A 23,075-nucleotide genomic window follows, 5' to 3' on the forward strand; every position below is an offset into this window, starting at 1 on the left:
AATCAGTGTGATGGAATTTTTATTAGTCTCAAAACTAATTTGACCAAGCTTGAGCAATGCATCTGAAGTCCAGTCTTTCATATTGCTGTTTTCTTAAGGCTACATAATATGTCTACTTTAAGGCAGCCTTATGCATTCTCTAAAGTGAAACTACAGAATACTAACGTTAGAAATAGATGAAAATTTGCTGTTTTTTTCTGTATATTTACTTAAAAATATGCACACCTGAAACACATCTACTTGAGGTGTTGCTGTTAGTCTCAAGACAAAAATGACCCAAGGCTAGAGTTTTCTTAAACTTTGCCCTGTGCAAACTGCCTGGCCCTGCACAGCTGTAGTTCCCTGATGTGTTAAATTTATAAAGTATGAGTGCATTTTAAGCACTTCTAAGCACTTTTAAGTGCTTCTCGTTTTAGTATAGACTGCATAATGATCATAAACATCCCCTTTGCTTCATGCTTAACAGAATGTCTTGAAAGTTTAGTAAAAAAATGCAGCATTCTTTGGAGCAATCATAGTACCAAGTTGGCTTCTGGAAACAGCTGTAATCCTTCTGCCCCCCTAGTGAAATGGTTTTACAACTAGGCAGGGTACACAGCTGCAAGCCATTATTAGTGAGGCGTTTTTATTGACAGATTTGTTTGTCCGACGTATATTTATGCCTATATTTTTGAGTATGGATGCAAGGTTTTCCCAACGGCATACGTGCAAGCCCATTTAGCCTGTGGCCATGGTTATCCGATACAGGATGCTCAAAAAGCAGGGTCTTGGCGAAGAGCGTCTCAAAGAACTTCTGATCTATTGTAGTTTGGGTGGAGCCTAACAATGTGACCTTCGCTTGAACAGTGATGAAGTCTAGACTGCAGGGCGGGCTCATACTGGTCCTGTTAAGAGCTACTGCTAAGGTCTGAGGTAGGCGTGACGCGATCCACCAGTAAGGTGCTTACCCGTGTTGAAGGGAATATTTCCCGTCTTTTCGTCACCTTATTACCGCAGTCGGTGGATTCTCGTCTACGTCAATATGTCTCTGACCCTGTCAGCCTGAGCTAATGCTTATCACGCACACCCTCGCCTAAACGCACGTGGTTGCCAGAGAGGTTGCTTGGTTGGGGTTGGCACTGCCTGGGAGACTTTCCTTTTTAGGGAGCAATGGTGATGGGAGGATCGTGGTGACACTGTTGTAGCTCGGAGTCTATTTTTCTAGCAGTCCTCTTAAGCTTAACTATGTCACCCACCGCTGTTTTTGTCAGCTCTTTCACTCTACCCTTCAGGCACTTTACCAGTCTTTCCTAGGGGGCCTCGGTCGCGCAGCGATGACGAAATAACTACGCGACGGAGAGCTCAAGGCGCCTTCTTGTTTCAATGTCCGGGAGTTTCTACGCGAGGCTGCTTTCTCGGCTCCCGGCTGGTCCGCTGCGCTATGGCGGCTCTGTTGCTCTTCGGAGCCGGCGCGGTGGACCAAGTCGGGCAGCCACAGCGGCAGTCTTCTTCTCTGCTTCCTCCGACGGGGACAGCAGCGGCACGGGGGTCAAAGCCCTAGACACTTCCCTGTTCGTCCCGCTCCCTGTGTCTTGTTCGCCGCCTGGTCCGGAGGGGGATGTTGGAGCCGAGCTCACACAGCCGCTCAATAAGAGTAAGCGATAGTGCTTCGGGCATTGGGCGGAAGATAGACACGGTTGGGCCTATCGATATAGAAAGCCAATATTGTGCGTTATGTTAGATTGTAGTGAGATTACTCTTTACTTGCCCTTTCCTTGGATTTTTCTGTCATCTAAATAGGGTTGGCCAGTTGGCAGCCTGTGGGTCACATCTAGCCCTCAGAATGATTTTATCGGACCTTTAGTAGTCCTTCAAAATATAAATTGAGGTATGGTAAGAAAGACTTTTAACTTGTATAGAAAAGAACAATTGTTAAAGATTGCTTGTGTATTTCATTGTATTGTTGTCTTCCCTGTTTTCTGGAAAGTGAAAGAACTGCTAATCTCTTGAGGGGATCTTTAAAGAAGCACATTTATTCCACACACACATAGCCCCCGTGAATGACAACATATATGAAACCCTTACTGTAGATCATGCCAACTTTATTCAAGAGCCTGACCTTCCATGAAGACGCATACAGACACCAACCTCAGACCACTGTCAGGAGAACAGAAGTTGATCATCCCTGATCTGAAGGGGCATCAACTTATTTAGGTTGACAGTTCTGAAGTTACTATGAAGGTAACTGTTGCCAAGATTGTTAGTCTCCATCGCAGATTTGTAGAAGATGAATTTAACAGTATGTTTTGGGTGACAGCTGCTTCTTTCTGAATATATATCTTGATTATACATGAAGCTTACAGACTACAAAGTTTAAACTGTGTTTGTATAATTAATTTCTCATTCCACTTAGCATGACAGCATCTGTATTTTGTCTTCTAGGTGAAGTCCTGAAAATATTAAATAAATTTTACAAGAGGAAAGAAATACAAACACTGGGTGCAGAAAATGGACTAGATGGTATGAAATATGTGGTTCTAGGGCTATTAAATGTTGTGTGTTTTTTCATGCTTTGAGAGAAGCACATATCAGGACTTAATCTCTTTTTTAAACTTAAATTATTCTAATGAAACCTAAAGCTGGCTAGATTTAAGATAAAACTAGGAGTGCCTAATAAAATAGTGTATTCAGATTGTTAGGTGTCTAACCTGATTTGAATGTGTGGAGTGTTTCCGTGATTATATGCATTGATATAGTCCCACTGAAAAGAAAGTACTACATAATTCTTAAGCTTAAGTTCTTGGTGTATTTTCATGAAATTTCTGGTCCAAGTTTTAGGAAGTGGAATTTGTGTGCAATGCTGAATGTGTGTGTCTGTTTTCTTCCCTTTATAGCTCGACTGTTTCATCAAGCATTTATAAGCTTTAGGAAATACATAATGGAATCTAGTTTCTTGAGTCCTGATGTGCACATTATTCTAAATGATATATGCTGTGGTGCAGGTAAGTATATTGAACATAATTTTCCCCCAAAATGATTTTTTTATAAAAGACCTTTGCTTATAAATAGCTGGGTAAATGTTATTTGCCCTACCCTTTTTATAAGGATCTTGTAGGGTTAGATGAGAATCCTTGCTGCTGTATCATCATGGCTAGGAGTGTGAGTTGGGAAGTCTCTTCAATTCTCAGGGTAACCATGAACCATTAAATGGCTGTAGACAACTCTGTGTTGAATACATGAAATAAGTGTTAAGTGCTGTTACATCAGATACTGGCAAATTGCCAAGAGAGGTGTGACACATTACTGCACAGAGCACCAAGAAAAACAAGTAAAAGATCCTGTGGTAAGTGTGACCCATCCCTATTTGGTGGTGAATCGACAAAACAAAATGAACAGCACACTTTAAAAAGATAAGGACAGGCAATTATTTTCTGTAGAGAGCTGGCCACTCACAGTCTCTATTGAGTCAAAGTCTTGGCTGTCAGGTCTGCAGATATATTCCAACTCAGCAACTGCATACAGAAGTCTTCCTTTGAACCCTTTTTGCTGAAGTAGGTCAACTTTGACTCTCCCCATAGTTTGACTGTTAGCATTTTTAGTGTTTTGTGTCCATTCATTCAATTGGTTTCTGTTTCAGTGCTTACTGCTCTACTTTTGCAGCGCCTGGAATGAGCACAATGTATACTTGTGCTCGCCATGTGCATCAGCATCCTTAACATCATAATCATGAGAATGTTAGTAAATTATTGTAGGGGGAGCAAAGAGTGCAAATGATACAATGTACCTGTTTTATCTTTCTGCTACCCTTCTACTACATTGTATGTTCCTTGGAGTTGGCTCTCATCCGAAGGTGCAGCAAATGAACAATTATTGGTCAAGAGTTCAGTGCTAGTCCTACTCAGAGCAGACTCGCTGAAATTAATAGGCATAACTAATTTAGGTTCATTAATTTCAAATGGTCTACTCTGAGTAGGACTTAGTTGAATACAACCCAAGGTGTGGATGCTCCTGACGTGCCAGATATCAACAGCATAATAGCCCAGGGGCCTTCGGCATTTCCCTTGTGTAGGGCATTCCGTTTTGCAGGCCCCGTAACAGGAGCAGAAGTAAAGAACTGCTCATGGTAGCACCTTGGCCTTTCCCCTCTTAAGGAAGATCAGAGGCAAAGAAGTTGGGTATGCAGAGAGCGCTGAGAGTGAGGGAAACAGAGACTGATCCAAACTGCTCCTTTCTCCTGCTCCCCCTCTTGCTTTCTTCCTTGCTTACATGGCTTCTTTCCTCCATGCATGGAACCCCTCTGCACTCCAGGTGGGGTGAGCAGGATTACAACCAAAATCTCATGGAATTCTTTTGGTGGGATTTCTTAATTTGAAGCAAGGCATGTGAAGTTTTGATTCTTGAGGCTATGGTTTGCATTCAACTAAGGCCTACTCAGAGTAAACCCACTGAAATTAATGAGCCTGTTAGTCATGTCTGTTAGCTTTAGTGAGCATACTCTGAGTTGGACCAGCATTGAATACCACCCCAAGACTGAAATTGTGTGTTTAGTGTAGTATTAGAGAAGAGCTGTGATAAATGGGCATGTAATAAAGAAAAGTTAGTATAAATTTTCAAAGTATATTAGAAGCTTTTTATTCCACAAAAGTCATTTTTAAAATCCTTCTTTGAAGATATGTATATCTTGTAAAAATGTCAAGTGTCTTGTTTAACTCTGAAAACTTGGGTTTTCTTGTGATACAACAGTAATGTAGAAGAGTCTTCCCAGTTAACAGGGTGCAAAGAATTGTCCACTGACATAGAATCTGGCTAATCAACTTTAGCGAGATTATAATTATTATTCTGAACGTACCACTGTGATAGTTTGCTAGTTGTCATTTTTAATACATCTTTCTCTTCCTTTCTAGGGCACATTGATGACCTGTTTCCATTTTTCATGAGACATGCTAAGAAGATTTTTCCAATGCTGGAGTGTATGGATGATCTGCGTAAAATCAGTGATTTGAGATTGCCACCCAACTGGTAAGCTCTTTAAAATCACTTCTTCCTCTTCCATATGATCGTTAGTAGCGTGCTGAAACAATGTTCATTTCATGTTCTTATTATGTCTGTTATTCTCACTGTAGTGTAGTTAGTGTCAGTGTCTTGTATATACTCCCTAAGTAAATGTTCATAGGATTGTAACCTAAATCTGAGCTGTACTCTGTACGGAGTTTCATTTAGTGATGAAAGCATATGTGCTGTTTGTGTTTGCATATCTTAGCTTTTTTTTTTTTTTTAAGAATGCAAAGGCCATGTATTTAATGAGAAGAGCTGAACTGGTCTTAGCACATGGATTCATTCCAGCTTCTTAAACATTTAAAAAACATCATGTGCCAAAATTCTCAAAAATTGCATTTGTGTGATGTTTGAGTTTATTAAGACTAGAAAATCAAGAAGTAAATATAAAAACAAATTGATTGTTCCTTAAATCTTGATTTCTCCATTTTTGCCTTCAGCTAATTTAGGAATATAAGGAATATATTAGGAATATATTTAGGAATATAACATTAGCCCTTAAATTGTAACAAGCAGTATTGAAGTAAAATAATGTCCTAGGAATTAAATGGATACTTAATTAATCTCAGTGGGTCAGATTCTAAATCCAGTTACTATGCACACGTTCCATTGATTTCTAAATACTTAAAAAGTAAAAGTGATCAGAATTGACTAAAAGCTGCTATTTTCACTTCAATATTTCAGAAAAGACAACAGCTCACAATAATGCAAGGAAAGGAGAAGTTGTTGCCTTGGCAAAGAGAACAGCTTGCCCTTTTAGTTCATTGTTGATGGCCAAGAAGATTAATTTTCCCAAGGAAGAATGATGCCACTCAGAGTGCATGCTTGAGGGACTTCTCTACAAATAATAAAGCTTGTCTTTGCACCCTTGGGCATTTTTCCTTCTCTTTCTCAGATGAATTTTTAGGACTATTTAATAACCAGGATAACTTTTTAAAAATAGTCTGAATAACATAGGCTACAAAATGAAGTGAGGCTTAATCAAACAGATTGCCTGGCTCAGTTATGCATCTCTCTCTCTCTGTGTTCCAGGTATCAGGAAGCCAGGGCTATCCAAAGAAAAATTGTGTTTCATGCTGGGCCTACCAATAGTGGAAAAACCTACCATGCCATCCAGAGATATTTAGCAGCAAAATCAGGAATATACTGTGGCCCTCTAAAGCTTCTGGCACATGAGATCTTCCAAAAGAGTAACAATGCTGTCAGTATGTTAATGTATTTTCACACTTCTGTCGCTATGTTACATTCTGCACCCTTATATGAAATATTTTGATAGTGTTATTATTATTATTTAAAATATTTCTGTCCCTCTCTTCTACCCTACAATGGGGCACACAGGGCGGCTCACAGTACAATCACACAATAAAATCATGCACAATAAAAAACACAAAATGCATAACATGCAGTTAAGAAATATAGGGGAGTAATATTAAAAGGGACTAAAGAGGGTAAAGTGGGGGAAAATAAAATCAGTTTCAGCCTCTGCCTTTGGTCCCTCCCAAAAGCTCTCCTGAACAAGATGGTTTTCAGGAGTGTCTGGAACACCATCAGGGATGGAGCAGAACGGACTTGTTGGGGTAAGGTATTCTAGAGCTTGGGGGCCACTGCTGAAAAGGCTCTCTCCCACATGCTTGTCAGTCTAACGCCTTTCATTCCAGGCACACAGAGTAGACTAGAGGCAGCTGATCTTAAATCATGGGCAGGTACATATGGGTGTAAGCAGTCCCTTAGGTACATTGGTCCAAGGCTGAAGAAGGATTTGGTCTTTAGGAGTTGATGCAAATCTCCAAAGGTTCTTTTCTCACTTTGAAGGGATTCCCTTCCAATCTACCCTTGGAATCTACTACAGTTTGCATCCATTTTTTCCTAGATTGTTTAAAATGAAAATTTGGGTGCTCTGGTGTTTTTGTTTTGTTAGATCTTTTCAGCACCAAGTGCTTTATTGGGCTGTATGCTGTCCGCTCTTGTGTTTCACTGTCTCCTTGGGGAGCTCCCTTTGTTTTTTTTCTTCCTAAAAAAAAATCACCTGCATCCTTTTTCTTTTCTTTTTTTAACCTTGTAGAACGTGCCATGTGACTTGGTAACTGGAGAAGAGCGGGTTTGTGTTGATCCTGAAGGCAGAGCAGCCGCTCATGTTGCCTGCACTATTGAGATGTGCAGTGTTACTACACCCTGTATGTATATTTCTCTCTTTCTTGTTTTTCAAGTGTTCTTTGAGGGTATTGAAGCATACTACAATTTTATAAATTTGCCTCTACAGTGTACTGGTATATGTTAATTTAGAATTTGTTCTGTGTTATAACAGACCAGATAAAGATAATGTAAAATACTGGAAATGATTTTTTCTTCTGACTTTTACCAAAATTTGTTTTACTGGTGCTTTTAACCTCATAACTTTTCATCTTTTTAAGATGAAGTTGCTGTGATTGATGAAATTCAGATGATTAAGGATCTTTCCAGGGGTTGGGCCTGGACACGAGCACTCTTGGGTATGTTTTCTGTGAGTTTAATGTGACTGAAGCATGTTACCAAAAAGCTGCTGATGTGCAACTTCCCTTTCATATGTGTAGTACAGTTCTCCAGAACAGCCTTCCCAAGGAGATGTCTTCCAGATGTTTTGAATTGCTCCCCTTGCCATTTGTCGTCCTGATTGGGACTAAAAATAACTTCTGGAAGGCAGTCAGTTGAGGAAGGCTGTTCTGGAATATTAATATGACATGTTCTCTCTCTCTCTCTCTCTCTCTCTCTCTCTCTCTCTCTCTCTCTCTCTCTCAATATATATAAATAAAAGAATATGTGGTATAGACACATTGGATTGTATCCAGTGTTAGTCATATTCTTAGTAGATCCATTGAAATTAATGGATAACTTTGGTCCTTTTATTTGTATGGGTCTACTCTGAGTAAAAGTTAGGTGTATACATCCTATTGTTTTGCAAGTGGTGCATCCTCAGTTTGCTATGTTGCCTGTCAACTTGAGTTCCGTTATAAAAAAATTGCTGATACTTTTTTTTTATTATCACAGTAATAATTATGATAATTAATAAATAATATCTCACCTGTTTTCCAAGAAGATCAAGGTAGTTCTCTCCCATACCATTTTATCTAACAACTCTGTGAGGTAGGTTAGGCTGAGAGAGAGTGACTGGCTCAAGGTCACTCTGAGCTTCATGGCTGAGTGGGGATATGAAACTTGATCAGTTAAGGAACAATTCACATGTTAATAAAACTATTCACGCTTCTCAATAAAGTCATTATATCTCTTTGATTTAATGGTTCAGGACTGTGCTCGTAGGTTGCACCGACCTAATTGGCTCAGTGCAGGTCAAAATGCTTTGGGAGATTCTGTGTCAATGAATTTCACATTTCATTTTCTTTTTCTTCTCTGTATGAAGTGTTGTGCAATACCACTTGAATGCTGATGGTTGTTGGCATAACAGCATTAACAGAACTAGAACTTAAATCTTCTTTGGGATGTATACAACTAAGTCTTATTCAGAGAAGACCCAATGAAATTAATGAACCTATATTAGTAATGTCTGTTAACTTCAATGGGTTTACTCTGAGTAGGACTAGCATTGCATACCACCCGTTGGATCAATAAAGAAAGGCTCAATAGCAGACTCTCATACAGTGCCAACTGTTCTTGCAAATCCCCCTCAGTTTCAAAGTCTGTTTGCTATTTGGCTTGAAGCGTCTGCTGTTTGAGAAATAGGGTGCATAGAACCAGTTGCAACGATTTTGAACCCAGCAGTTGCTTTCATTTTGGGCAATTATTGGTAAATGAAGCACAGTCCAGGTTTAGACATGCTTACTCAGAAATAAATGCTACTGTCTTCCTTCCCACCAAAGTGTGTATAGGGTTTTACCTTTAGATGGAGAGTTGAGTGGGTTCAGTTATTCTCCTCAAAATTATAATTTTGAACAGATGGCTTCATGGAGGCTGCATAACATTTGAACAAAGCGGTGAAAGTCTGGGTGGACAAGTCTTGTTGGGCTTTGCTAGCTGTGACAGTCAGCAAGCAAAGGATTTGATTACAGTACCCTTACGGTAGCAATGCAAATAATGTCTGTTTTCAGATTTATGATCCATGTGAACTGCTTTTTTATTACGTGCACTTTTAAAACATTCAGGACTCTGTGCAGAAGAAATCCATGTTTGCGGTGAAGCTGCTGCTATTGACTTTGTGACAGAGCTCATGTATACTACAGGGGAGGAGGTTGAGGTAGGCATTGTTCTCGTTCTCTCTCTCTCTCTCTCTCTCTCTGTGTGTGTACATATATGCATATACATATACATGTGCGTGCACACATCTTCCAAGCTCCCTTTCCTTAAAATACTTGTTAGAGCCAGTGTATTAAAATCTTGTGTCATCCATCAGTTAAAGTGCGAAACCCTTAAACCAAGACTTCCTCATTAACAAGATTATGGATCAGGGACCACCACCTTGCTAAAGCTAAGCAGGACTGGAGCTGGTCAGTGCTGAGGTGGGTGTCTGCCTGGAAATCATGTACGCTGCCTTGGGTTCTGTGGTAGAAGAAAGGTGGGATATAAATGTAAGAAAATAAACAAACATTTATCATATGCCAAAGAGTGCTTGTAGTAGCTGCCTCATAATTTATACTCTAAGAGCATAAGATGAGCCTTGCTGGATCAGACCAAAGGCTTGTCTCGTCTAGCGTGTGGTTTTCCATTGCAGCCAGCCTCTGGAAAGCCCACAAGCAGATCATGAGGGCAATAGTCCTCCCACTGATGTTCTCCAGCCAAAGGGGAACATTTCTCTAGGAATAACATTGCTAATGACCAAAGCATACAATAAAATCAAGTGACACTACAAGTGTCTCCCCGCCAAGTGGTGGTAGCTTCCCCCGCCAGCGCACTGAACAGTTCTTAGGACCTTGATTTCTTCCTAGGGCACATCTTTAGAGCACATGGTTCTAAAAGCCAGAAGAGGTGCACTCAGTAATTTAACTGTAAAACTTGCCTAGGAGAGAGAGTGTCAGTTAGGAGCCTTCATTCCAATGGTTGTTTTTACAGCCTTGTGATCCAAGATCCAGAAGGGACATAAGTGTAGTAAGATCTGTTCACTGCCTCCCCTGTTCTGTGTAGCAAGCTATGTTTTAAACCCAGAGACAGAAGGCACATGTTTGTGGGCAGAAGGAGGTGATTGGGGAGGAAGTATCACATGTGCAAGCCCTTCTTGTCTTTGCCAAAGGAGTTTACTCGATTGCTACCCATGTGTCTTGTTGACTACAGTGGTGTGATGGCTACAACTGAATATAGTGCTTTCTGTCTCCAGGTGAGAAACTACAAGAGGCTTACTCCTCTCAAGGTGTTGGATGAGGCACTGGAGTCTCTAGACAAGCTTCGCCCTGGAGACTGCATTGTCTGCTTCAGTAAGAACGATATTTATTCAGTGAGCCGGCAAATTGAAGCACGGGGTCTGGAATGTGCCGTTATATATGGAAGCCTGCCACCTGGTAAATACTCTTGAATGTAATGTATGTTTGGGGAAGTTGTGGGGAGGCAGGGAAAGGGAAGCAGCTCTGCTTTAACTGGTATGTGAATAATTATGGAAGTTCTGTTTGGTATTTGGATATTGAAGTACTAGCAGCCTTGTACCCGCCATTGCTCGGGAATGGTGAGAAACCAAAACATGGATGCAGTTTTAAAAGGTTCAGTCCATCATCTTGATTCATCTTGACGTCCAATTGTATCCAAGCATAAACAAAAACCTGCTCCTTGATCTCAGGAACCATCATGCAAAATTTGGTTATGATATCTTAGGAGCTGTTCACATGCTAGTCCTATCCAGAGGAGACCCGTTGAACTCAATAGAATGACTAACAGGTCCATTAATTCCAATGGGTCTCCTCGGAGTAGGACAACTGAATACATCCCTGCAGATTTAGCAAACTGATGCTGTGTTAGCTTTTAAGTGTGCTTTTCTTTTTGGCACCTTGTCAAATTCTAACTTTCAAATTTGGTGTTTGCTTTGTGTACGTATTCTTAACAGGGAGAGCCTTGATTACCTTCAACTATATATCTGCCCATACAGCTTTGAGACAGCCTACCAGTATGCAGCTCAATCTACTTTTTCTTGTCAGTTCTGTGCTTGCCATGTATAGTTTGCATTTCCTGAAGCATCTCTTGTTCCCCCTTCTCCCATGGACATTTATGTCTTGTTTGAGCATTTCCAAACTGCCCTTCATCCGGACAGATTCCAGGGCGATGTCCTACACTTCACATGGGACGTAGACAGCATGAGGGGAAAATTGGCTCCTTGGACAATGTCACACAGGAAGAAGGGAAGGCAGTGATGGTTTCTTTCTAGGAGCCGGTTCAGGCATGTCAGTGGGCCCCGTGCAATCCTCTTGGAAGTAGGCAGGTTTGCCAGGCTTCTGCAGAGGCCTTGTTTGCGTGAACTGGCAGTTCTGTGTGGGATGTTATGTGCAAGGCCACCGTAGTGTGAAGTGTTGATAAAATAAACACATACAGTGGTGGCGATTTGAAGGTTCCACTGTCATCGTTAGCATGTGTGTACACTGCTCCACATGGAGATTTCAGCTCACACAAATAGCGCTTTCATGCCTCCAAGGTAATCTCAGTGGGCTGCTGGCATATCTGAACTGGTCCTAAGTAGTCTGGGATATTATATTTTTCACTGTCCCCTGCAAAACACCATTGCGGAAGGGAAATTTTAAATTTTGTAGGTACTATATTTCATGTCAGAGTTATAACCATAAACATCAATATATCCTTACTGGGAACATAGTATGTACTTGTGATTGTTTCAGGAACAAAACTTACACAAGCAAAGAAATTCAACGATCCTGATGATCCGTGTAAAATCATGGTTGCCACAGATGCAATTGGAATGGGACTCAATTTGTAAGTATCCTGGGTGAATTAAAGATTGTACTGGAATGAGATCAATGTGATGGTAGTTTTTGACTTTTTCTGCAACTGTTTCTCAGTGTTATGTATCCCCTATGGCCTTTTGTGTATGGCCAAGTCTTAGATTTCTTTAATTTAACCTGATGGTTGATTTAACTTGACGGGAATAGGATTTCTAACCACATTTCTGCCATTAATCAATATAGTGCTACTAGTGCAAATACGTTAGGTCATGGGTCACCAACTTGTCACCCGCGGGCACCATGGCATCTGTGAAGGCTTTCAGTGGCACTCCCAGCAGGTAGGCCAGAATCTGAGTTTATATTTAAAAAGAGAATGTAAGTCTCTAGCCCTCATAGAAAGAAAGTTATGAAACAAAATGTGCAGGTACCTTTCCAAGTGATTTTTGTGAAATGAGCCAGCCTGGCTATTCCTGCCTGTCAATGTTATTAGCCAGTGAGGGAAGTCAGAGCTATGACTGATAAGTGAGTTGTTGGATACCAGGCAGTAGGAATCCCTGGGGTCCTAAAGAACTGCTGTTTTGCTCTTCCTTTTCGTGCACTTTGCCTGATTCTGACTTTTTCTCTACTCCTTGGAATCTCCATAGTTTGCCTTTCCTTTTGCCCCAGCAGTTAGGATGCATCTTTCCTGTGCTGCATTCACCTGAGATCAGGTAGTGCCTAGAAATTATTTCCTGCAAATACTACTACACAATAAGAGTGGGTGAATGTTAAAAAATCCCCCTCCCCTAAGAGGCAAATGTGAAAATTTTGCAAAGAGGCTCAGGCACATCTCCTGCTTTGCAGGAGCTAAAGACCAGGGACTCATTAAGAATTCATTGTAGTTAACTTATAGTACAATGGTACTCAGAAGTAAATGTTTGTGTTTAACGGGGCTTACTTCCAGATAAGTGAGTACAGGATGGCAACCTACGTTTTGGTTTAGGATTGGCATTAGGGAAAAGCAGAGTTCTTGTGCCTTGAATAGCAGGCAGAAATTCATCAGGTGAAGCCTTGTCTAGTATGGAAATACAATTATGGGGAAAGCTTCACCATGGCTGCTCTCTAATTTTGTGTTATGCCACGCCCCCATGGCAGCCATTTTGTGACTGGTGCCCCTAGAACTCTCTCAAAATTTCACATGTGCCTTCTGGTCCAAAATATTTGGCAACCCCTGAGTTAGTTGACAGTCTAGATAGCTAAGCAGATTTTCTGTAGTTATTATTTGATGGGACAGCTGTTCACAAGAGCCTTTCTGTGTGTATTGAAGTTCAACATATATCTCATACCCTTCCAACAGCGCGGACATTTGGATGCCATGGAGAGTGAATGAGCTTGGTGCATCTGTTTGAGTTGCATTCCTGGCGAAATTAGATGCATGAGGGTGGGAGTGTTTGTTCTCGACAGTGCATGCTTTCAAGCAGAGCTTGGAAAAGTTACTTTTTTGAACTACAACTCCCATCAGCCCCAGCCAGCATGGCCACTGGATTGGGCTGATGGGAGTTGTAGTTCAAAAAAGTAACTTTTCCAAGCTCTGCTTTTAAGATGTTTTTATTGTTTTGCTTGTTTTTGCTTTCTTGGGCTCCTTTGGGAGGAAGTGTGAGAAACAAATTTAATAAATAATAACAGTAACAAACAGTAATTGATAGACAGCTGGGGGTTTAAACAGTGGAGCATCATATGTCCCTTCAGATCATACCCAAGTCTTCATAGAGTCCAGAATGAATGTTGGATAGCTAGCAGTCATCTACTAGTATATAATGAACCTGAGACTGGAGATGATCTATGTTCAGAGTCATTGGTCGACACACCGTTTCTTGACTTATATTTGGGTCCCTAGTCAAATCCTGCATTGTCTTGACAAGGATCATATTTTGAGAATTGTCTTATATAGCAAACATGAGAGCATCTGACTTCAGTGTTAATCTATTACCTGTGTTTTTGTCCTAGGAGCATAAAAAGAATCATTTTCAACTCTCTAATTAAGCCAACTGTCAATGAGAAGGGTGAGAAGGAAATGGATACAATTACAACTTCTCAGGCTCTACAAATTGCAGGCAGAGCGGGAAGATTTAGCACTGTGTTCAAAGAAGGGGAAGTCACCACCATGCATCGAGATGACCTTCCTTTGTTAAAGGAAATATTGAATAAATCTGTGGAACCCATAGTGGTAGGATCTTACAACGTTTTTATCTTGGTGGTGCATTTTTCAGCTCTTTGACAGTAGAGCAGCATTGGATCATTTTAAAATGAGTTGATTGGTCATAGGAACTGTCTACCAGGTCAGACTATTTATCTATCTAGCCCAGTATTGTCTACTCTGACTTGCAGTAGTTCTCCAAGACCTCAGCCATGGGCCTTTTCCATCACCTGCTACCTAATCCTTTTAACCGGAGACGATGGGGAGTGAATCAGCAACCTTCTGCATGCAAAGCATGTGTTCTACCACGGAGCCATGGTCCCCCCCTAAAATGACTTTGGAAATATGCAGGTTGAATAGGCAGCTTATGTGCTGGCTTATTTGTGCAAATAACTGCTCAGTGATTTGTGTGACCTGGAATATCAGTACTTCTGTGAGCGGTGGCAACTTAAACAAGCAGATTACTTTAGAAATGAAGAAATCACTGCTCATGGAAGTTATTACTGCTTAACTGAATGAAGATTATAACCTTTGAGTTGGTTCTCTGGAATCATTACATTCATGTTAGTGCTGTACATGTTGCGTAGGGCATAAGCTGAATGGTCACTTTGTTGTTTTGCAGTGTATTGAGATTATGGGTTGCATCCAAACTAGCACTAAGGAACATGTCCCATCAGTGCAAGGATTTCTGCTTGTGTAATAGGATTTCCCCCCTTTCCTCCTCCACGTGCCTCCAGATCTATTCTAAGGGTTAACCCAACCCTCCAGAGCAGATTTGGGGAGGGCAGGGGGAGGAGAGGAGGGAAGTCGCATTGCGCAAGCAGAAATCTTTATGCAGATAGGATGTGTGTGTTAGGTACTACCCTGTGTCCTCTCGTGGTCAGATGTAATAAACTTAGAAAGGTTTAATTCCTGTAATAATGAGACCCTTCTCTCCCCCCCCCCTTTTTTTTCTTTAGACTGCTGGCTTGCATCCCACTGCTGAGCAGATTGAAATGTTTGCATATCATCTTCCTGATGCCACTCTATCAAATCTACTTGTAAGAATAAGGACAACTTATTCACCGTAACATTTCTGTGTATAACAGATTAAGTACTGTATTATTTTAGTTTGGGCACACTATCTATGATTACTAGGAGCTATTTATGCACATGTAACCTGCATGGCCAGGGCCACCTTTGCCGTGTTTGCTGTTGCAGCTGATATGCTTCACTGTTTAAGTCTTAACGTGGACATGCCTCATTAGCTGTGGGAGCTGGTGAAGAATATGTGCTGTCTGTGCACGTGATTTCCTTTTGCACATTACTCTTTAGGATCATAGACTATGCTTTTTAAATAAAAAAGAAGCTCTGCAGATCTTACCTATGATCAGTTAGACCAGGATGGCAAACCTATGGCCCTTCAGATGTTGCTGGATGACAATTCCCATCATTCCTGACCATTTGCCATGCTGGTTGGGGCCAATGGAAGTTGTAGTTCAACAATATCTGCAGGGCAGCGAGTTGTTTTTCACCTCCCTGAACTAGACCTCTCACTTTGTAGCAGTGCAGTAACTGCAGATACTTGGGGAGCAAATACAGAAAGCCACCTTATACCGAGTCAGACCATTGGTTCAGCAAACACTGACTGAGAGTGGCTCTCCAGGGTTTCAAACGGGAATCATTCCGAGCCCTTCCTAGAGTTACCAGGGATTGAATATAGTGCCTTCTGCACGCAGAGCATGTGCTGTGCCATTAAGCTATTCTTGTTATATGCCTTTCAAGTCGATTACTACTTATGGTGACCCTATGAATCTTTTATATATATATATATTCATAGGGTTTTCATGGTAAGAGGTATTCAGAGGTGGTTTAGCATTGACTTCCTCTAAGCCTACAGGACCCAGTAGTTCCAGGCGGTCTCCCATGCAAGTACTAACCAGGCCTGACCCTGCTTTGCTTCTGAGATCAGATGAGATCAGGTGTGAAGATCAGGCGTGTTCAGGGTAGTATGGCCGTAGTACCATTCAGCTATAGCCTTTCCCTAATTCCAGCAGGCTTTTTCTTTTGTTTTGCTTGCACATAGTTTTTTTATTTTTTTAATCTGAAGAGCATGCTCCTTCCTTGTGCCAGGCTACGTCACAAGTTGCTTTTGGAATTTCCTGTGTGTGTGTGTGTGTGTTCATTCAACTGAACATTCTTATTCCTTCTTCTGCCCGCATTTTAATCCTTTTATGCTATAATCATTTACTTCCATTGGTCTAAAGTTAGAACCAGATGCAAAAACATCTGAGAAGAGGGGTGGAGAAATCAGCACACCTAGAGACCTGGAGAAAAACAGGGCAAAAGACGTAATTGCCAACAAACTTACAGTGTCCAGAGCAGAGGCATGACTTTGCGACTTTGCAGCTGCCCACTTGAATACTGGCAAATCAGATCATCTGGGATTGTGGCGCTTTATCCCTTTTGGTTGTTACAAGGGGAGGTCTACTAAGATTGCCTTTCTCTGCCCAAAACAGTTGGTCCAAGAAATCATTTTACGTCATTATGTGTCCATGTTTGTCCCAGGCTGTGTGGTTTCTGTGACTCTCAAATTCCATTGTACAAACACATAATTTGGCACTGGGTGTAGAATTCAGCACCCTGAGAACTTCATCTTTTGTTAAGAAGTGAGCTTCTGGTCTTTTAGGCATGCAAGAGTAGACTTGAAAGTGTCTGGACGATACCAGACGATGTTTCAAGATTCTGAAAGGAGCTGAGCCGGGATTCCATCAGCTTGTGAAAGGCCTTGGTGATGTTTGTAGCTCTTTGCTCCTCCTTGTAACTAGTAAAAACAGAGTAAATTCTACAAAGTAAGCAAACCTGTTCAAACTTGCTTGATTTGCATGATGTATATATACAAGTTGAAGAGTTTGTCTTTCTTTGGCATTTATTTATTTACTACATTTATATGCTACTCGATAATGAAAGCTCCCTGGGCAGCTAACAAAACAAGTAAAAACAGTGACATACAAAGATCAAACCGTACAATTTAAATACAGCATAAAACAGCAGACGATAAAACCAATATAACCAAACAGCAGCAACAAAAATCTCATTGAAATTTGACTTCTTGCGTTGAGCATATTGCACAGATCTGAACATGGCACTCACTCTAATACAGTCCTGTTTTGAAAGAATCGGCAAAGCTATGAGAAACATTGATAGGTTTCCATTTGGATTGTCAGGGCTTTGTTTAGCTAAGAGCATTTCTTATTTTTATTTTTTCTAAACAGGATATTTTTGTGAGTCTCTCTCAAGTTGATGGCCTCTATTTTGTCTGCAACGTTGATGACTTCAAATTTCTCGCTGACATGATTCAGCACATTCCACTGAACTTGAGAGCAAGGTACGTGTTCTGCACAGCACCCATCAACAAAAAGCAGCCTTACGTGTGCACCTCACTCTTAAAGGTAAGTGACTTGCACCTCTTTAGTAATATGTAGTGTGTGTGCATCTGCATGTATTTTGTGGGAGTAGGTTGTGTTAGATTTAGTTGGTGTCAGTCTTTCCATCCTCTGGGCACTAGTCGTAGCATGATAAAAATTAGATCAGAAAAATCATTATAACTTTTTTTGGTAGGGGAACGCCATACAAATATTTTGCTGGCCACCTGGCAGCGGCATCACTGCCTCATACTGGGACAGTGAGGGGTTGGGGTAGAACACATGCTTTGCATGCAGAAGGTTGGGGTGGTTTGGGCCCACCAGTGTGAGCACCAGATTGGCTCTTCTGGTGCACCCAAACTGCCCCACCCTCACTCCAGTCCTACCCCTACATCATCCTGGTATGCAGCAGTTGCACCACGCCCAGAAGGCAAGATCCACGGTGGCACCTCTACCCGCCAGCTGCTTCTCAAGCTTGCAGTATAAAAAAGCCTTCAGTGCGCTCTGGGATTTCTTCCAGTGCTCTAAGCAAGAAACATCCTTTGCAGCAAGTGTTGCTGTATTGTTGGTCTCAGGAATATAGAAACTGGCTCACTATAAGTGGCAATTATATATCTGTTCCTCGGAATTGTATATCCAAATGCCAGAATGCTCTGGCTTGTTTCATCTTAACCAATGCCCTCCTCAATTCATACTTGGCATTCCAGCAATCTCTATCAAATCACTGCTTGGACTGTTTTCTTCCCCCCAAAAACCCTCTGACTTAGCAACTTTGATCTTTAATCATTCAGTAGTTTTTTTCAAAGCACAACACAATTTCTCCAGCATCCAAAGGTACTTATTGCCCATCATTGCTTCTGAATTAAGCAAAGTACCCGGGTCTAATTCAAATTCAGGTGACCACCGAACCTTCCTTTGCAAACCTAATTTTGCTCATGTAGGTTCGCTAGTTTAATTGAGCGTAGAATGAAATCCATCATCACTTGCATGTTCAGATATGTTTATCAAATGAGCTTGTGATGTATCAAAAATGAGCAGATGGCTGTCAGATTTAAAATTGTCCTTGCACTAATGAGGAGGGAAATTAGTGGGAGATCATATAACTTTACCCTCCTTCCTTTTGCCCTGCAGCCAGAGCTAAAAGGACCACAGCGTTGGAAACTGACACTTGGCCAAGGGCCACCTCCATTAACCAACCAGTCTGACTCTTGTCTGAGGGGCCCATATAAAATCCTACTGATGTGGTTTTTGGAGGATAAACATCCCATTCAGTAGCTGAGCTCAAGAATGTGTGACATTCTGAGGAGTGTTTGTTCCATATAGCACAAGAAGTTACCAGAAGAGTTTGCAGGCTGGTAAAAATGGAAAATTATTTATGATTATGGAAGCATTACAATTTTCGAATGCTGGTCTTGTCTTTCCATTCTGATGGGATTCTGATGTTTTTTAAAAATGGATACATGCTTTTCTCATTACAGCGTTTCCTCTGTCCACATCCAAAGCATTGTAGAAAGTTTATACCACAAGCTACTGTGATTGCTGTACCTGAGCTTGGCAGGAACAAAGTAGCCTGTTGCATAGGGAAGGAATTTGGCAGTCTGAGAGATTAACTGTGATGTTGTTCTTGAGAAAATATTTATTGCTTAATGCATTTTTCCCCCATTTTCTAGTTTGCACGGCAGTTTAGTAGAAATGAACCTCTGACTTTTGACTGGCTGTGCAGGCATGTTAATTGGCCCCTAAGCCCACCCAGGAACATAAAGGACCTTGTGCATCTTGAAGCTGTTCATGATGTCCTCGATCTCTATCTTTGGCTGAGGTATTGGAGTGGATCCTTGGTTCCTTCTTCCTCTTCTTTGTTAAGATGGGCAGAAGATATCTTCCGCTTTGAGTAAAAGTTGATTAAACATAGCATGGTACAATCCTCCTATGAGACTAAACCAACTCAGAACGCTGAGGGATTCTAAAGTGCCTCCTTGTCAAAATTCTTGGCACATGGAAAACACACAACAGGGTGACATCTTCTAACTTAGCCTCTTCCATGATGGGTTTGCTTTCCATGTTCAGGAAGATTTTAAAATGAAGGCCCTTTCAAACAAGTGATCTCCCACTTAGATTTTGAGAAGGTACATCTATGGGAGAGAATTATGCCATATTAGAACTGCATGTTGAATTGGCTTTAAGTTGAAGGTACAGGAATCATATACAGAGTCTTCAGAGGCTCAGCTCAGACAAATGCTGATCAATCGGTTCTTTAGACCTGTTAAGAATTGTTAACTATTGCCGCCTTGGGCTCCTACTGAGAGTAAGGGTGGGATAGGAATTTATTAAATAAATAAACAAACCATTCAGTTATCACAGAAGAGAGACAAACCTTTTGGAGGCAGACAATACATAAGGGTCCTGGGGAGGGGGTGGGGAGCATAGTGAAGGTTGGACATGGACCAGGGACAAATCCATGCTCAGCCTAACCTGCCACGCATGACTATTGTTAAGTATAAAATGGGTTAACCCCCTGTGTATTGCTGCCCTGAACTTCTTGGAGAATTGTGGAATAAAACACAATTATTTTATAGATGGTTGACCATCATTCTTGGTCATTGGGCCAAGCTGGGTAAGGCTGATCAGAGTTGTAGTTCAGCAACATCTGGAGGGCCACAAGTTACCCTTCCCTGGTTTAAAATATAATATCTTTTCTACTAGGCTACACATAAGCTTTGTGTGACATTTAATTCTTGATTTAAGCTTTTTGGCTTAATAGCCAAACATAAAGTATTAGAAATCCCAACAAGGTATTTTTTGAGGTATAAAAACTAGCAGTGGTTTGCTGTAAATTGCTATATACTTTGATTTGTATCTCACCCTTACTTCAGAGACTCCACATGTATAACAGATAATATATACTGATCAAGCAATGTTCAAGACTGTTGGGATCCAAAGGAGTTTGAGTTGAATCCAACTGAGTCCCTGTGCAAGCGAAGCAATTTCTGCTTCTTTTCCTTCACCCTGTTCCTGCACACATACACAAATCCCAAATCTGCTGCACTGGGCTGGGGAAGCTGGGGGGATGGAGATGGAGGGAGAAGGAGGAGTGGAAGTTCCATTGCACGAGCGGAAGTTGTTCTGCTCGCACAATGACTTTGCTAGATTCAACCTTTTGTTGAAAGAGGTCCAAAGGAGTTTGTTGAATTGAGGGGAGGGCTGTAAACCTTTCATGAGTCCTTGATCTGAACTTGACATACATGCTTGTTTTCTTGTAGCTACCGGTTTATGGACATGTTTCCAGATGCTACCCTAGTGAGGGACATACAGAAGGAGCTGGATGACATTATACAAGTTGGGGTGCTTAACATTACAAGACTGATCAGAGCTTCACAGGCCACGTCGGGGTCTGTAGCTGTTCCAGAAGATTTTCCTCTTCAGAGAGCCAGCATTAGCGATGGGATGTTGAACGTAGAAGACCTCCCACAGGCTAACAGAGAGCCTTTCCGAAGTGATGTGAGGAGCCAAGGGCTCCGAAGAGCAAGAGGATCTAAAGCGCTGAGTTATAGGCCTGCTGGAGCACAGCTGGGCCCCCAGGGCCGAGTCCAGGGTGCTCTGGCTGCTAGGCTGATACAGCAGGGACTCCTTACCCAGGATATGCTGAAGCAGTTGGAGCATGAGTGGCTAGCTCATCGCAGCGGGAATGCCAATGATTCTGCTGAAAAGACAGACCCAAACAAAGGGAAGAAGAGGAAGTAAAATGCTATGTTTTTGCAAAATAAAGTTCTATTTAACAAGCGTTTGTCTTTCAGTGATGTAGGTAAGGGGTGGGGGACCTGTTGCCCTGTAGGTGTTGCTCCAGTCTCACAATATCAGGAGAGGCACAGGCTTCCCACCCCTGATGTAGGTGTAGATTTTTTAAAATTCTCGTTATAAACTGTAAAACTGCCAATGATGAGTTATATATTTGTACAGTACCTTAAATAGTGCTTTACACTGGAAGCAAAACCAACAAAAATGGGGTACTTGGAGTCTAGTGGGTAAATGCTTTTACATGAACGTTGTTGTGCTTGGAGCTGAAGTCTTGAGCCTCAAGCAGTAAAGGCTGCAGTAAGTACATTTCTGTTGATACGGTAAAGGAACTGTACATCTGTACTTAAAGATTGAACCTCAGACAACTCAACACACAATGAGTCATGTCACAAAGTTCAGGCACATTCTCGTTTTAGACACGTTCTTCTAACAATGCAGCATAGTTTATTCTGTTCTGTAGTTTGTCGTTCATCACATTCTGGAAGGTACATAGTTCAGCAGATAAATGTATTATAAATGGTAATAGACAACTTCACCGGAAATCAGATGAGGAGAATAGTCTTTTGACTTGTACCTATCTTGGATAGGAAGTTGTCACCTTTTAATTGTCCTTCCCAAGAAGAAAGTTCATCGTATTCTCTGGAAAGGTGCTTTGGAGAAAAGGTCATGATTCTATCTAATGGTGTCTTCTTTAAATTTTCAGTACCTTTGAAGGTACTTGGAAAATGTATACAATATTTCATCATAAAGGACGAAAACTGTTTAAAGGAAAGTGCCAAAAGAATTAACCCTTTGGTTCTCTGAACACTCCCACTTCCTGTCAGTGGAGTGGGGAAGACTCACAAGGTTGACCCTGCCCATATTGTGATATTCATGGGGAACCAGACTTGGAAAGGGGGGGGGACTTTGCTCCAAGGAAGGGCGGTGGTGGCTCTCTGACGCTGCTGTTGTAGGCTTACCATTTATTGCTATAGCACAGATTTCAAGAATGAACTTTGCTTATAGCGGCAGAGCCCTTTTCTACAGAGGCATAATGCAAATCCGTGCAGAGGCAAACTACCGTGGTTAAAGTAAAACGTCATTTGTCAGATGTTTTATTTTTTAAAAGATCGGTTACCTCTGAGTTTATGAAGTTAGTCTTGCCAGATAAAGTTTCTTTTGTGTGTGTGTGTGAGAGAGAGGGAGGGAGGTTGGGGGCAATGTTAGGAAGTATCCAGTCAGCCAAACCAATCCAAAAACAGCAGCTTGTGGTGGAAGGAGCCACTTGAGCAGTGTGACATTATTTTGCTCTTACAACTTGTATGCTGATGATGCAGCCTTTGGGCAATGCCTGGATGTTGCATGTGCTTCCGTGTACATCCAAAACCCTGCCCTATGTGCCAGTGTGCCTCTTATGCTGGTGCTGCACTGCACATCCTGAGTGTTAACTTTTAAGAGCAATGCCATGGGGCTATGGCGAGACCTATTTGTTTATAGTTGGCAGATGGCTATATGTAGTGTGACAGATGGCACAAGGCTCAACAAACATTTGGGAATAAGGTTGAGTTGCTCATTGGGCTGGAGTACAGCTGTTCAGGACAAATGATAGTAATGAAGGGCAATGTAATCTTAGTGGTCTGAAGACTACACAGCTAAAGGGTACAAAATAAGGTATCACAATTAGCTTCAGACACGGGTGATCTCCTTTCTCTGCCACCCTCTTCTAGCCTCAAAAGGTGTAGCAACACTGTAAGGTTAGAAATGGGTGAGCAGAGGCGAATACAGTGACAAAGATGGGGCACAGCAGCCACATGAAAAACTTTAAAA

The 23,075-nt window shown here is 41.5% G+C and overlaps 1 protein-coding gene and 1 pseudogene across 1 annotated transcript; one reads left to right on the plus strand and one right to left on the minus strand.

Annotated features, from left to right (window-relative positions):
- Positions 1–910: 910 nt before the first annotated feature.
- Positions 911–21,249, plus strand: SUPV3L1 (Suv3 like RNA helicase). Its single transcript, XM_061635198.1, has 15 exons — positions 911–1,633; positions 2,422–2,499; positions 2,874–2,981; positions 4,884–4,998; positions 6,067–6,235; positions 7,097–7,208; positions 7,446–7,523; positions 9,168–9,259; positions 10,334–10,514; positions 11,832–11,925; positions 13,881–14,100; positions 15,030–15,110; positions 17,325–17,501; positions 19,145–19,293; positions 20,735–21,249. The coding sequence occupies exons 1-15, from the start codon at positions 1,363–1,365 to the stop codon at positions 21,213–21,215; spliced, it is 2,406 nt and encodes an 801-aa protein (XP_061491182.1). The 5' UTR covers positions 911–1,362; the 3' UTR covers positions 21,216–21,249.
- On the minus strand, positions 15,941–16,072 carry LOC133389836 (5S ribosomal RNA; annotated as a pseudogene).
- Positions 21,250–23,075: the final 1,826 nt, after the last annotated feature.

The sequence above is a fragment of the Rhineura floridana genome, chromosome 7 (assembly GCF_030035675.1).
Source record: "Rhineura floridana isolate rRhiFlo1 chromosome 7, rRhiFlo1.hap2, whole genome shotgun sequence".
Lineage (NCBI taxonomy): Eukaryota > Metazoa > Chordata > Lepidosauria > Squamata > Rhineuridae > Rhineura > Rhineura floridana.

Excerpts from the sequence above, each read along its gene's own strand:
- SUPV3L1 (XM_061635198.1), top strand. The coding sequence starts at position 1,363 with ATGTCCGGGAGTTTCTACGCGAGGCTGCTTTCTCGGCTCCCGGCTGGT. Across the intron at positions 4,999-6,066 it reads TTGAGATTGCCACCCAACTG|GTATCAGGAAGCCAGGGCTA; the intron begins GTAAGCTCTTTA and ends TCTGTGTTCCAG. Across the intron at positions 6,236-7,096 it reads TCCAAAAGAGTAACAATGCT|AACGTGCCATGTGACTTGGT; the intron begins GTCAGTATGTTA and ends TTAACCTTGTAG.